At 47.8% G+C, this 16,358-nt stretch overlaps 1 protein-coding gene across 2 annotated transcripts; it reads right to left on the bottom strand.

Moving 5' to 3' along the window:
- Positions 1–322: 322 nt before the first annotated feature.
- On the bottom strand, positions 323–15,311 carry LOC147210496 (insulin receptor substrate 2-like). 2 transcript variants are annotated; one of them, XR_015100939.1, is made up of 4 exons: positions 12,435–15,311; positions 10,758–11,242; positions 2,754–10,211; positions 323–2,665 (listed from the first exon to the last, which is right to left on the bottom strand). XR_015100939.1 is itself a non-coding variant. In XM_086111560.1 (3 exons), exons 1-3 carry the CDS (start codon positions 15,089–15,091, stop codon positions 2,661–2,663), a joined length of 3,147 nt encoding a protein of 1,048 aa, XP_085967686.1. In that variant the 5' UTR covers positions 15,092–15,309; the 3' UTR covers positions 323–2,660. The 2 variants fall into 2 exon arrangements, 1 of the variants encoding a protein (XP_085967686.1); XM_086111560.1 differs by lacking the exon at positions 2,754–10,211 and having other exon boundaries at positions 12,435–15,309.
- Between the last annotated feature and the right edge of the window lie 1,047 nt (positions 15,312–16,358).

Here is a 16,358-nt window from a genome sequence, read left to right on the forward strand (position 1 = left end):
AAAAAAAAACATTTTTAATTCAATGCTCATTGTGAGGTGAAAAGTCACATTCATGATGGGACACTTTCGACAAGCTTGATCGCCGTTTCATCTTTTCCAGGGGTGTGTAGACTTTTTATATCCAGTTGTATGAGAAAAGCTCAAAGTGAAGATTGACCCGACTTTGTTTATAATGAGGAGTGATGTTTACGGAATATTGAAGTTATTGAGATGCACCTGCAGCGTTATGAATCGAACATTCGCGACATGATTCACGACACAGACCTCATTATTGGAGTTAGGGGGGGGAGCATAAAAAAAACAAACAATGGAAGCAGTCAAAGCGGTTTAAATAAATGATTTATTGAGGTCACTCTGCACCATCTATACAGATCAAAACAATAAATGAACACCAGATTCCATAAATCGTTAGAACAATTTTTCGTGTGACAATAGAGAGCATCGCGTTCTATGTACAACGATAGACATTGACACCAAAGGAAAATGTTTTTTTTTTTTTGTTTTTTTTTTTACAAGGAACAGCAACAAACCAAAACAAAAGAGACAAGCATGGGAAACGTTGGGTTACATTTGGTTTCACCGTTAGAAACTCGATCGTCTCACTCTTGCGTCACATGCCATGAGGTGAAGTCTGTCCACGAGGTAATTCATTTTTTTTTATCATCAAATATTTTGCTTTTAGACCGCCAAGGAGAAAGCATACCATTACACTGTAAAACCTGAAAGCAATAAGAAGGGTAGCTAAAATAGTTTGACAGAAATACTTTATATAGATATAGAGATATACTGTATATGTTTATGCAACACGGGTAAAATCTAGATTTAGGAATTCTCTGTACTCTCAGTAGAAGCGCTTTCACGCCAACTCTTTGTCTATTTACATCATATTCACATCCAGGTAGTTCATAAATACAAACATCAGGACCAGCGTGGCAAACAGCTCGCATGTCACGAAACTGTTCGGCCGGTTGCCAGCTCGGTGATATTTTGGGACTTGGTACGAAGGTTCTGCAAACTCGATAGTACCCTGAAAGTGTGGAGGTGGATTCGGCACGCGTTTTGACACACACCATGGAGACTTTTAATATTTTCTGCTATTAGACTGGAAGGGGGCATGGTGGGGGGGGGGGGGGGTGACTGGATCTGATGAATGGAGGGCTTAAGGCAGGGGTGTCAAACTCATTTTTGTCGCGGGCCACATTTTGGTTACTGTTTCCCTTGCAGGGCTGTTATGACTGAAACCATATTAAAAAAGTCAAGAAAAATGTTTCATTCAACGATTGTTTAAAGTACTCTCATGAGGGGTCTGCTAACAAGAAAATGCTTACAGTAACACTCTTCTTTATTACAAATGAGAATTTCAATTTTGGTAGCGATTTTAGCAAGCGTCATGAAAGTTGTCATTTTGGATTTGCTTTCGCGGGCCACATCGAATGAGGAGGCGGGCCAGATCTGGCCCCCGGGGCCTTGAGTTTGACACCTGTGGCTTAAGCTGTCCTTCAGTTTTTAAGCCAACGCGACCATCGTGTCAGCCGCTCAAGCGGCTGACAAACGCTAACACAACAAGGGCGATGGGAGTCCGCGGCGTGGACACACTAGCTTTAGCTGCCGGATTTAAATGATGCATCATCACAATGATAGATTTTTTTCCGAAGCTAATGTCGGGAGGCGTAATCGGTATACGATGTTTGTTGCATTGGCGTGTCCCCATTGCTAGGTTTGCGCTTTGTCGCCGATTACGACGTCATGTATCGGAAAGAATTTTGCCGCCGAGGCCAGTCGGGAGAACCCCCCGCTTCACTTCCTTTAAAGTTCCACGCAGCAGACTCCCCCGAGAGTTTCCATGGTGGTGCCAGATGTTTCCGCCTTTCGAGTACAGCCCCACTTAGACATCGCACACTCTTGTAACGTTCAGCGGCATCGTCGCAGGACGGCGCCCCCGCACGCGCGGACGCAAACATCGGGCCCGCGGGCTCACGGGGACCCAAAGGAAAAAGGTCGGAAGGGCAGTGCATTGCAACGCCTGGTTGTCACGGAGCTCAGATAGAACTTTGTATATTTAGAAATATATTTCCTTAACTTTGGATAAAAAAAATAATCTAGTGAGAATAAATAGCAAATTAAGAAAATACTTTGAATGTACTTTTCTGTAAATAATACTACTCTCCCAAGTGAATAACGACATCGAAGTTCAGACAGACATACGGCAAGAGCATATTTCCTTCTGCTTCGCTGAACAGAGAGAGAATTTATCGGCGTGTTAAGGCATCGGGTGGGACCAATTCGACATTCGTCCTCGGGAAATAAATAAACTCATCCAAGATAGTTCTGTACTCTGTGTACGTCTCACACTCCCGCTAGTCACGTTTCAAAGTAACAGTGTTCACTGATCAAAGTAACAGTGTTCACTGACAGTGAACACTGAGTTGTTGCTCAATTACGCACGCCGCACACACACGCACACACACACTTCATACCTCAAGCTAACTCCCAACATGCATAAATGGAGGCGTCCCGTGGCCTATAGATGTGCGTGCGTGTGTGTTTTGTGTGTGTGTGTGTGCATGTGTATGCGTTTTCATGAAGCGCTGAGGTTTGCATGCCGTCCCTTGGGGTCGCAGAGGTAAAAGGGGTCACGATCACGAGGTCAGTTGACTGCTTCAATCTGGAAGAAACAAGAGATAAAAAACACATTTTACACACAATTGACACAAAAGCATTCAATGAAAAAAAAAAATCAAGACATTTTATACCATCATCTGTACTTAGGATAGGTTTGATTTTTGTTGAGGCAAGCATCACGTCCGCTGACGTTACACATGGGACGTGACAAGTCGCCGTGACCCATCAGTGGTGAGGGAAAGCACGCAAAAGGATAGCAAGCGGGGAGGAGGAGCTCGGAAAGCAGGTCGGCAACGGTCATAATTACATAATCCGGGATGGATAGCGATGGGGGAAGGGCAGGGGGGGTGGGGGGATCTTGCCGGAACGTTGCGTTGCTATGGCCTCTAACCGAGCAGAGAACCACTACCGGAAGGAGATGGTGGTACCAGATGAAATATTTTTGAATTACGATGTGGAACATAATATCCACCAACAAGGGAAGACGTATTGCAAGTCCACCCCCCACCCCCACCCATCCCTTATCATTCACAGAGGTGATGCAAAAATAGAAATAGAAATAATGTGGTTGCACAAGTGTACACACCCTCTCATAAGTGGGTGGGGATGTGACAAATGATCACATTTGGTGTATGGAGGTCAGGACACACTCGACATTTTAAGTGGCTCCGATTATCCATCCGTGTATTTCGTCATCAGGATTCTTCTAACGGGGGTCGCGGGCACGCTGGAGGACACCCTGAACTGGTTGCCAGGCAATCGTGGGGGGGAGGGGGACACGCATAGATAAACAACCACTGCGCGCGCACAATCGCACCTAGAGACCATTTCGAGTTGGCGCCAATTAACCCCAAATAAACTTCGGATATCCTAAAAGGATTTGGCTGACTTTTTTTTTTTTGCTTCCTAACCTAAGCCTCCATTATTATTTTTTTTCGTGAATCCGTTCATAATTCCCTCCACCTTGTCTAAGGTCCCGCCAAATTAAAAGGGCATGACGCCGAGGCCACCGTACTGTTCTTCTGGTGACGTGCGATGGCGTGTTTGCGCCAAACACAACTTTTGGCCAAAAGCTTCAAACTTGGTTTCATCAGAACATGACATTTTCTACTTAAAATAAAGTACAACTGAACCGTACTTTCCGCATTCGATTGGATCGTTGAACCATTCTCGTTGTTCCCATGACGATCGGCACGTTTATCATTCACAACGACGTTGACGTTATAAACAAGTTTGTATCCACCAGACGTGCTTTGATTCCATAGTAGGCAGCGGCTGATCGCGGTCTGCCGTCTAATCTGTCCTACAGAGGATGTAATCTCATCTGGAGCCGAGGCTGGCACGACGCTGGCCATGCACTAATCGAGCAGCTAACGCGTCTATCTGGAACATCCCAGCCTACTTTATCCTGCTACGCGCGCACACACACACGCGCCTATATGCACAGAGACTGGAAAATGTGACACACTTTGCCTGCTGTGTTACATTACACGCATGGTTGTTTCCTACGGCATCCAGTATCAGGTGACGTGGCCCGAATGCAAACCATTTCTTTTCTTAATAAGTTTAGAGCTAAGTCAAGGTAAGAGATTTTTTTTTACCGTTTACGGGAACAAAACATTGGTCTGAAAAACCATAATAACATGTTAACTTAGCTCTGAAGCCTGCTTGTTTTTTTTTCTCTCACTTGGCTAGTTGCCAGGGATTGGTAGCCAGCTGCTCTCAAACTTTTAGTACCACCCCCCAAAAAATCTTACCTCTCTCCAAGTATCATTAAATCACCATCTTAAAATACATAATCTAAGAGGGTTTAAGTGTTCATCTAAAACAAGGCAAAGGGTTTATCCCTAAACAAGTAGATATTATTTTATGTCACTGATACAATATGCACAGCTTGAACATGAACCCTACACCTATACATGAGAAACAAAATCATTGTACAAAGATTGTGATTCCCAGGGGTGGGCATCCCGCCAGTCCGTCACAGACGGTCTCCCGTTTTGCAGAAACTCTCCCTCACTCGTTTATGTTTGTTGGCGGAGGTTTCTGCATCGACTACATAAGTGTGGGAGTAAGCGATCTCGATTGCAATAGGATCTCTGCGGGGCGGAGGGACTGCGATGGATAGCCGTGATTGGCTAAGGAGGCGGAAAAGGATGACGTCACATCACTTCACGGATTGACCAATGGACTGGTGAACCGGTTGAGTTTACCGACGGAAACACGGATAAATAACGTGACTGTTTTGCTTTGGCTGGGGGGCTCATGATGACGGACGAGTAACCAGGCCGCTGACGGATGACGAATAATGGACCGGCAACATTTTTGTAAAATGCCCACCTTTGATTATTCCATTAAAATGTATTGCCTATGAATTGAACAATTATGCCTCCATCAATGTTTCAAGATAAATTTCAATCTGAACCTATTTTACTGAAAAGCTAAATGCAACTGAACTGTACTTAACGCCTACAGAGAAATTGATTCGAAAAATCCAATATATGACATGTGTACATTTATGTACAGTTTAAACATTTAATTCATTAACCCCCCACCCCTCTACATAACTCTAGAATTACTGTCTGAATATGATTGAGAAAACACCACTTTGTGTGGATTTGTGCATAAATCGCTTATCCCTCGCTAATCTGTACAGCAAAACTTGTTTACATTCTTGCGATCAATTAGAGAAAACTTGTGTGTACACATTCCGGCCCACAGATTATTATCATTATTTTTTATTTTTTCAAACCATCAGCTGAGAGGACCAACTGCAGATGTAGAGGAACCCTTGGAGTGATTTGCGCTTGTTATGCTGAGTCTGGTCACAAAAAATTGATGTGATTGCTTTGCTGGTGCGTGTGTGAAAAGGGAAATTTTGCACCGAGAGCTGGTCTCAATCCACTTGCAAACTCGGCGCGGCGGACCGCTCAAATGTGAACGCGAAACGGACCAGCGTCAAAACCTTAAATTGAGCCATCTCGTCGGGTGAACGGCGTTGAAAGAGAAGGCGGATTTACAAGATGGACACGAATGTTGTTAATCTTCCAGATGAATTCCACAGTGCGGGTGGTCATGCTCTCTTTGGCCTGTAGGCGCACCAGATGGCCTGCCCGTCACGAGCCGAGCGGATCGCTTCAAAGGCCAGTGTTTAAAGTGAGCAGGCCGACGGTTGCGATATTCGAAGGGAGTCTGAAGGTAAAAGCACCGGTGGAGGTGTTTAAGCCCCGACTCCTGCCCCACTGCAGCTTTGGCGATCTGCCACGAGCGCATCTCATCACGATTCCACAAAATGGACCGCATTCCTTCATGTCAACAATTGATTGACGCTTGGTGTTAATCACTTTATATAAGATGATTTTTTTTCCATTGTCTTAATATTTTATTTCTCTTTCAGTGATGCTTTAGCATGTTTTTACGTAAAGCACTTGGAACCGTCTTGTGAAACAAAAAGTGCCGTAGAAATAAACTTGCCTTGCCTAATCGTCAGGTTACTCGGCAGAATACTCTGTTCCAAAAGTACCGTATTTCCACACTAAAAGGCGCACCGGATTATGAGGCACACCTTCAATGAATTTTGTCATTTTTTTCATACATTGGGCGCACCGCATTATAAGACGCAATCTACAATGCATCCATTAGATGGAGCTACGCTCAAGGAAACACCAACAGAACGATCAGATGTCAGTAAAACGTATTGAATAAAGCAGCGACACAGTTCAGTTAACCAACAGCAAGATAGAACATTGACTCGTTGACGTGGAACTCTCTTGCCGCTGCTCTATTTCCGTGTTCAACCGCGTAACCCGATCGACTTATGTTTGAACTCTGCGTTGTCAGCATGTCTCGAGCAAGGAGCCATTTTGGGGTTGAAATATTACCGTAATGACCATACACAAGGCGCATCGGATTTTAAGGTACGCTGTGAGCTTTTAAGAAAATGGAAGGCTTTTAGGTGCGCCTTTTAGTGCGGAAAATACGGTAATCAGTGTCCGCGCCCACACGAAAGTTACCACGCCACCGCATCATTTCAATCCGCACTAATCATCAGCAGAGATGCTTGATGGTGCCCGAGTCCAATGTGAGGTCTGGAACCTGGCTCCATTTTTACGCAGCAGTAGGATGGACTCTTCGGTAAACACGCCACAAAGTCTGCCATCCCACTGAGCGTGTTCGTGGCAAGAGAGCAACCGTTCATTCTTGTCGTCTTTCCGCAAGCCATACAACACTCGGGGGCGGCCCCCGCCCCCCTTCCACCTCCGCGCGTCTTACTTCTGCTAAGAGAAGAACCTAATGAGGCAGAAGGGCAGGGTTTTGCACGCATCTTCTTGTCCCATTATGCGTGCATTCATTCGCTCTTGCGTCACGTCAACCGAGCAGCAAAACAAGCTCCTCTCTGAACGCCGCAGACATCAATAGAAAAATAAAAGTGCTTCAACGTGCTCAAAAAGTGAAACGTTAGCCCTTGTTTTGTTCTCGCGACGAGTAGATTCATTGAGCGGGGGAATTTATTCGGAATCACTGAAAGATGGAACATCATGTCCGTTTACCTTAACGTTTTTATCATCACGGTTATGCTGCATTAAGTCTCGACGCCGCGTACTTTCGTCACCGGGGGAAGGCACAATAGATTCAAATCCAGCTAATTTGCAAACTAATCAAATAAAACCAGGGCAGGAAATAAATCACACGACTTTGGAATCCCGCTCTGTGAATCTGAACCGCCGCCGATTCGCAATGAGCTATTCGCAAACACGTTCTCGGGCTAGTTACTGAAAAAGTCAACTCTCGGCAAGTGTTGTCCGTCATGCCCGAAAGTGCGACAAGATGGCGCCCGAGCCCTGGCGAAAGTGGAAAGTGGTCGTTGGTATCAGGAAGTATGTTGACATTATAGATCTATCAAGACAATAAACAAACAAATGAACAAATACATAAAATATCTACATGTGGTAACGTGTACACTTTTTCTGTATTGTGCATTTACTAAAGTGTTATCATTTGTCAGATTTGGCAAGCAGATTGAAGTTTGGAATCCAAAATATGCATGTTCACATTTCAGGTTGCGGTTCTTGACATTTGCATTCAGCTGGATAATATTTTGCAGAAGCTGTTTGGTGTTACTGGTTCTTAGCTCAAGATTAAAACAGCTAACTCGATTTTTTTTCCCAAACACTGGCCTTTTATGGCTGTTTATTTTGGTTGTGCTGTGTGTTTTTCCATCCTGATTTGTCCCGGTGAAGGAAAACCGATTACGACCCACTATTTTGGCTCGAAGAGACTCCATCATCATAGAATGACTATTTCTTGATACTTTCCGACTCATATTGATGTGCAGCCACATATTCGTCATCAATTGGGTTTTCCGAGACGCAAAAAGGCTCCAGGGAGTTTGCTACCGTTTCCAGAACGTCTTGTACTGCTTCGGCCTGATCGGTCCAACCGTTGACGGTTCTATTATTCCGTAGAAGCAGACAACGTCAGTTTCAATGAATAAATCACGACTAAATCAGCCGTCCATTTTCCAACACCACTCATCCTGAAGAGGATTCGCGGGAGCCAGCCGACTTCGGGCAGATTGCAGACTGCACCCTGAACTGGTCGCCAGCCAATCGCAGGGCATATAGAGAGACAAATAACATCCGCACCATCACTGGGTGGGAACCGATCCCACGCTGCCCGCAGACAAGACCGGTGTGTCCCACTACGCCAAGGGGTGTCAAAGTCATTTTTGTTGCGGGCCACATTGGAGTCACCATTTCCCTTGGAGGGCCATTATGACTGTCAAAACCATATCAAGAAGTCAAGAATAATGGTTTATTCAACGATTGTTGAAGTGACTGTGATGAGGACTCTGGTCACAAGAAAAAGCTTCAAATATGTTATTTATGACATATGAGAAATTTTGCAAGATTTTAGCAAGCATCAATCATGGAAGTTGACATGATTGATTTGCTTTCGCGGGCCACGTAAAATGATGTGGCGGGCCAGATCTGGCCCCCGGGCCTTGACTTTGACACCAGTGCACTACGCCATCGGCGACAAGACAAAACCAGGCAGGGGGCAAATTGTGAGTCACGTCTAACTTCAGCCAGATTAGTTTCACTTCTCTCACTCTGGTCTGATTCATGTTCAATCACTCCACCAATCTCAACTCGTCACGGCTGCGATGCTCAAGTCTGATGACATCTTGTCGTTTAATGACTTAAAAAAATATAACGGCCATGCTACCCACCTGAGAACTGAAATACAATTCATTTTCTGCTTCAGTGCCCCCGCCCCTCCGACCCCCCACTGCTCGTGTTTCTTGCTCAGAATGCAATAAGGAAATATTAGGACATCCATGACAGCGGCATAGCAACACAAGCACTTTGTTGTTTCCCCTTCTTGCCTTCAAGGACAGTCATTCACTTGTGCCACATCTCACATGTTTGCTCTCCAAAGCGCCGCGCGCTGTCGCCTACCTTTTGAGTGCGCACAGTAAAACATGTGAGCTCAGTGCGCACGGAGCTCCAATTTCACGACAAAACATTCGGCCCTCTCCGTTTCCGATGGACGCTGGGCCCGTTTTGTCCGCTGGGATATATTTTGATCATATGGCGAGGAGTCCATAGAGGTCACACCGACGAGCAAAACGTATCCTTTAATGCCGAGCTCGCTGATAAAACAAAAAAAAAACAACAATAATCTTGAAACTACCTAGAAAGTCTTCTATCAGCGAGTTATTCTTCATGATTTTAAATCACAAATCAGAGAAACGGGCGACAGTTAAAACCACTTTGCCATGTTAAAGGGAAGTATTTGCTGCATGAAGTCAAATAACGGATTTATTTGCAAAAACAACTGTCACCTTTGGAGGAAAAAAAAAAAGTTCATCCTTTGAAATGAACAAACTGTACTGCAAGTGAAAGCGTTTGCAGGCTACGTGCGCAGTAGCGTCACGCTCACTCAGAGGGTTGTTTACTTCAATGTTCTCGGCCTGGTCACGTTTCACGGAGCCTCCCTCGCCTTGCCTTGCCTTCACCTCCCCGGGGAGGGGGGTGTTAGGATTGAACCGCACGTTTTACATGGTTTGTAATTGAGGAGAAAACACAAACAAACAAAAAAACCTCAACACTGAGCAGAAACTGCAATCGCATGCCTCGTGTTTTGTCATTCAACCCCGATTTAATTTGAACATACTCTAACCAAAACAAAAAAAAAAACAGGAAGACAAATGCACAAATTGAATGCAGCACACAAGGATATCCAAATGTTAACTAGCTCAAAAAGAGGTTTAAAAAAAAAAAGGGTAATTTTCACAAGCCATTCACCCCGAATATGCAATAAAAGATTCGGTACGTATCTTGATGCAAAGGGGGCACGAAATGATTCAAGTGCGGTTCGATTTTAAAGTAGAACGACTTGGTTGGATTCAGTGGGATTCTCATTGTGATTCGACAGGCTCCGACTCGGCGCAAGACGGAATGACGCACTGAGTTTCTTGTCGTCATTTTACGTCCATGTGAATGAAGTTGTCAGTGCTGCAAAAGTGGCGTTTCGTTCGAAGATGCTGTCTCGCTCTCTCCAATCAAGGACAATTGGATACGCATCTGTTAAAAATGGAACGATTTCAGTACGTTGGATTGGAGACATTTGCATCTTCTAAATCAGAACCGACTTCCTGATTCAAAACAGTTTTTGTTCAATCTCTATGAGTCAAGGTGCCAAACTATGACCAGGTTTTAATTCAGGATTGTTTTTTGTTTTTTAAAAAATAAAAATAGATAAACCGGCCTGGTGGTTAGCACGTCGACTTCACAGTACGGAGGTACCGGCTTCAATTCCAGCTCCGGCCTCCCTGTGTGGAGTTTGCATGTGTGGGTTTTCTCCGGGTACTCCGGTTTCCTCCCACATTCCGAAAACATGCATGGCAGGTGAATGGAGCACTCTAAATTGTCCCGGGGCGTCAGTGTGAACGCAGATGGTTGTTTGTCTCTGTGTGCCCTGCGATTGGCTAGCAACCGGTTCAGGGTGTCCCCCGCCTGCCGCCAGAAGACACCCGGGACAGGCACCAACACGCCCGCGACCCGTGCGAGGAAAAAGCGGATCGCAAAATAAGATGGATGGAAAAATAAATAAGTAAAATAAAGCCTCACCTGTGGCAGTAGTTGCAGACTCCTTGAAGCCCAAGCAAACATATGGCGTGCTGTGCAATCCACCGATACCCTGTTTGCAGCTGCTAACCGGTTTGAAGCCGACCAGCTCATCACATTTGTTGTCCAGCAGGTTCAAGGCAATGTAGTTGAGTCCGTTCGGGTAAGCGGCCGAGCCGCGTTGGCTCAGGGGGCTGCCGCACTCCTCGTCGGAGCCCTCGCTGCTCCGCGAGGAGACGTTCTCCACGGAGCTGTGCCTCTTCCCCGTCTCCCCGCGGGCAAACGAAGGGAAGACGGGCGTCACGGTCGCCATGGTGGAGAAGGTTTCCGAGCTGTGGCGTCTTCGTCCTTGCGGGTTGGCGCGGATCACCTTGGCGGAGCAGTCGGGGTCCAGTATGGATGACGAGGCGGCCCCGAGGAGGAAGACGCCGATTTCTTCTGGCACGGCCGCCTCCTCCAGTGAATGCCTTCTCCCTCTGCTGCTCTGACTGCGAGAGAAGACCGTTCCAAAACGATACGCGTTAAAAGGCGAAATTCAAAGATTCCTCTGCAAAGGACGAGACACAAGTACCGTATTTTCCGCACTAAAAGGCGCACCTTCAATGAATGGCCTATTTTGTCAATTTTTTTTCATATATTGGACACACTGGATTAGAAGGTGCAATCTACAATGCATCCACGAGATAGAGCTACTACGCTCCTTCTGCTCGACTCGAGAGGCGTTCATGACCGCCTCCGAAAAACGTAAATGAAGGATTCCTTCAATGAAACGACAAACATTGAAAATAACGCATCAAAACAGAAAATCAAGCGAGGAAATCACAAAATAAATTCTTATAGCCCCCTACAGAATTTAATTTGTGAATTCCTCGTTTGTGAATACAGTACACAACAAAGGAATTAATAACAAACATTTCTGAGACAGTCCAGTCGCCTCCATTTTACTGACATCGGATCGTTCTGTTGGAGCTAAAATAAAGCCAAAATAAATTCTACAGGCGGGCTATGGAATTTATTTTGTGATTTCCTCGCTTGATTTTCTGTTTTGATGCATTATTTTCAATGTTTGTAGTTTCACTGAAGCAATCGTTAATATACGTTTTTCGGAGGCGGTCATGAACGCCTCTCGAGTCGCACGGAAGAAGAGAAGGCACGGAAACGGACAAAGACGCACCTGTATTTGTTGAGACTGAAACCATTAATAAAGTGTGTGTTTTAACAACACCACAGCGCTCCTTTTTTTGGAGCTGCAACAAAAACCTATTGCATAAAGCAGCGACACAGTTCACTGAACCAACAGCAAGTTATAACATTGGAAGCATGTCTCCAGCAAGGAGCCATCTTGGGGGGGGGGGTCGACATATTACCGTAATGACCATACACAAGGCGCACCGGATTTTTAGGCGCGCTGGGAGCTTTTAAGACTTTTCGGTGCGCCTTATAGTACAGAAAATACGGTATCTGTGTTTATGATTGGGCACCAATTGATGGTTCGCATTCTACTGAGTGGCATTTTAGTATAAACAGCCACAAGGCATGAAATTCACGACTTCCTCTCTTGATGATCAGTCGCTTCCCCTAAAATGTTGAACTTCCTTGATCGTGTGGTTGTAAATCAATCAACTACAATTCATGGTTTAAAAAAAAAATAATAATAATAAGAATCCAAAACACACATACCCCGTTGTTACTTGAGGAACGAGCTGAGGGGGTGAGCTGGTCATCCCAAACGTCATCTGCGCGTAGTCATTTTGGCCCGCTTTGCCTTCTCTCGGCTCTTTGTGCGCATCCAAACGGTACACCCCATCCTCCTCCGAGCCGGGCCGCGAGGAGAGATCCGGGAGCACCTTCGGGTGTTCTGCGGCAAGAGCGTCAGCCTCCTCGTTGGGCCGGTGCAAGGCCATCTCAAGTTTGATGTAAGACGTCAGACAGGGCCTCCTGGAACCCTCGTCGCAAGAGCTCAGCGATGACGACTGGCTCCCCGCCGACTCGGTCGAAGGCGGAGAGATTCGGGTGCCGCCGAAATCAATGTCGATGTATTCTCCCGGGAGCTCTGCGGGCAGGGGATACTCATGCATGCTGGGCAGGGTCCTGAGCGTTTCCAGGGACAGCCTGTTGGGCCTGCCGAGCCTCCCCCTGTGGGTCAGGTTGGAGGGCCGGCCGCGTCTCGCCGGGGAAGCGGTCGGAGGGCTCGGCGCCGAGTCCTGAGCTGCGGCGGGTTGCATCACCGAATAGTAGTCCGCGTCCGCTGCCCTCTGCCTCGAACTTTGCGGGCTCATCAACACATACTGGTTGTCGTCGTCATTCTCGGAGGCTTGGACTTTAGCCGGGAGCGAGAGGTGGCCGGGCGGGTACGCCGGCCGCGCCGATGTCGCTTCTCCCGCCATTAAACCCGTGTAGTAGTCAGGGGGGGTCTGGAGTGCAGGTGGGTTTCCGGGTGACATGTTCATGTATTCCCCGTGCCTGTCTGGGCTCTCCACAGACGACTTGGAGCCGCACCACATTCGCACGTAGCCGTTGTTGTCCTCCAGCGAGATGCTGGAGGGGGAGCCGCTTTTGTAGCCCCGGCTGGTCGCCCCGTGAGGGTACACTCTGGGGTTCACAATCTGCTTTGGTGCCGAGACGCACATGGGGCTCATGGCCACGTAGTTGTCGAGCTTGCCGGAGTGCGGCGCCACGCCCGGCGTCATGGGCATGTAGCCGTCGTCGCCGAGGTTGCTGCTCGAGCTTCTGGATGAGCCGATCTCGATGTCTCCGTAGTCTTCCGGATAGCAGACTTTCGGTGAGGCGGAATGAGAGTTGTGTCCGTCACGGGCCCGGATGAGGGTGTACTCATCCAGGGAGGCGGAAGACAGCGGAGTCACTGCTTTCTGCTGACGCGGCGTGGTGAGGGAGTGCGTTCGCTTCCTGTAAGCTTTATCCATCGCCGCCCCTTCGCCGCCCGCCCCGGACTTGGCGGCCAGCATCAGCATGTAGCCGCAAGGGTCACTCGTGTCACGGGATGAAGGGGTACTTGACAGGGAGTCGGGGGTGTCGCTGCGGGTCAGGGGGGGGAACTTGGCTTCAACTGGACTGCAACTGTAATCGTCGCATAGCAAGAAGCCAGCGTCGCCGAGGGACCCGCTGCAACTGTAGGCTTGCCCGGCCCGGTTGGGAGTGGAGAGATCATGTCCGGGTGACATGCTGATGGGGCTGGGGGCGGCGGGAGGGGAACTCGGCATGGACAGGCTTTGATGCAGGTTGGAGGTCGCTTCAAGCATCCTGCAGGTGCGCCCATCACTCAGCGCGCTGGACCTGCCGAGTTGAGTGCCGGCATTCGGACTGGCGGCTCTTCCGTTCGCGGCGGGCATCGTCACGGACACGGGCCGCGGCGCGCTTCCGTCGCCCTCGCTGGAGGTTCTCACCCGGCAGGATGTAAACTTCCTCACTGGAGATGTGGCGGCCGCGCTGGCTGTTCTGGATCTCCTCACCAGGCCCGTCTGACTTGGGGGCAAGTTACCGAGGTTGCGTCTTGTGGGCACCGAGATGGGGGTGGTGCTGGCTGACTGGCTTTTGCTCCTGGGCCTGAACTCGGAGAGCTCCTTCATGGCCTTCATGGCTTCCAAGATGGTCTCGTGGATGTTCTGGGCCACCACCGAATCCTCCGCCTGCATCCAGAACTCCCCGGCCCCGGTGACTGCCGATCGGCCGACTTCGATGAAGAAGAAGCTGTCCGAGTGGCCGCATCTCCTGATGTTCATGAGCTGTAAACACACCGCGGCCGTCTCGGAGTTCAGCTTCACAAAACTGATGGTTCGGCTGGACAAACAAAGCCTATAAACTCCCGTGAGGTTCTTCACCTGACCCAGACCTTTGGATTTTAAATTGACCTGCCAGACCTCTTTGTACGCCGCCGTCGCTGGGGTCACGATTCCATAGTTGGCCTCTTCAAAGCCGACGAGGGAGGAGGTGGAAGCGGGGCTGTCGTACACCCTGCCTTCGGCGAGGAGATCGGTCAGAACCACGTACCAGTTCTCCTGGTCCTGCTCACTGTCCGCGGCCACGGCGAAGTATTCGTCCTTGGTGTAGAGGGCGATCAGGTGTTTGTGTTTGGCGTCCGCCCGCTTGTTGACGCAGAGGCAGGAGTCCAAACTTATCACTCGTTTGGCGGCGCCCTTGTTCCGCCATTTCTTCTCACTCTCGTAGTACTCCAGCCGAGCCGGCGAGCGGTCGGCGGGCTCCCTCAGCACGAAAAAGCGCCTGTGTCCGTGTTTCTGCTTCCTCAAGTAGCCGCACTTCTTTACCCCATTGACGCCATTAGATAACAGGTGTCCCGTCGCCCCCGGAGGACTTGCCATCTCTTGTCACCGAGCACCACAATGCGCTCAATTCGAAAAAGCCACGTCAATGATATGACGACGCCACTTTCATTTAATCCATGGCAGGCGAGTCCGCTGTCTTCAAAGGATATAAAAATAAAGAAAAGAAAAGAAAAGGTGCAGGCAAGAGAAGCGTAGGACTGATCCTGTTGTGGAGAAAAACAACATGTGACGCGCCGCTCTAAAACCACAGGAGAACACTGAGTCATAGGGGGGCGTGCCTGTCCATCTTCCAGCTACTCGGCAGCCTATTGGCTTTCTTGATAATTCAAACATGGGAAGCCCCGCCCCTTCTACTTACCTCTTATTACGGACACAAACAAGATACGTCGACGGCCATTGAAACATCGACTTCATCAAAACAGTGCAAGGTCTGCCACGTGATAGCTACCTACACCGAAAAGCATTTATAGATGTGCAGAATTCTATTGAGATATTGATTAGTGTGGATTTGCAACATTAACTCTGGCTTGTCAGTGTGCATTTAGCATGGTGCCACAGACCACTTGTAAACAAACAACCCTGACGTCCCAATTGTTATATAAGCGTAGTCGTGGTATATTTTTAACCCAGTGATTCTTTCATCTCGTTTTAGTGCAACGCACGACCGGGCAACAGACGGTTTATCGGGTTATCAGTGACTGCATTTGAAGGCATATTCATGCAAACCAAAAGACGAACAAGCGTAGAATAGTTCGAAACGTTTATAAAAACGCCACTTCACAAGAGTAAATAGTTCTGTTCTTGCGTATCATGCGTCATAAACGCTAGTACTGGACAAAACAACCTTACATCAGAGGGGAGGAGGGCGGATGACTTCAGCAAACGTGTCAAAGGGTTCAGTGTACTGTACTGAAACCAGCAATGTGCAGAAATGAGGCCATCTTCTGGCCTTTTAGCTCCACTGCCTAAGCGAGGAACACTAAAGCAGGGGTGTCAAACTCATTTGACATTGTGGGCCACATACGGCCTCGGTAGACGTCCAAGTGGGCCGGACCATTAAAATTATACCATACTCTGCTATAAATAACCAAAATACAGTATCATGTATTTCCTTTGTTGGCAAAAGCTTGTCGCTTCTTGGCACATACAAGTTCAGCTTTGATGCTAATGCTATTTTGCCAGCAATTAGGTAGCTGGCTTTTACTGCTGTGTCGGGTCTGTCTCAGTGACCGACTGAGACTGCTGTTGTCTTCTACTCTGATCAAAACAGTGTTCCGCCTAGCGGATGATAGTGAATTGCAGC

Source organism: Hippocampus guttulatus, chromosome 1 (assembly GCF_054856545.1).
Source record: "Hippocampus guttulatus isolate MCC_2025c chromosome 1, RoL_Hgut_1.0, whole genome shotgun sequence".
NCBI classification, from domain to species: Eukaryota; Metazoa; Chordata; class Actinopteri; order Syngnathiformes; family Syngnathidae; genus Hippocampus; species Hippocampus guttulatus.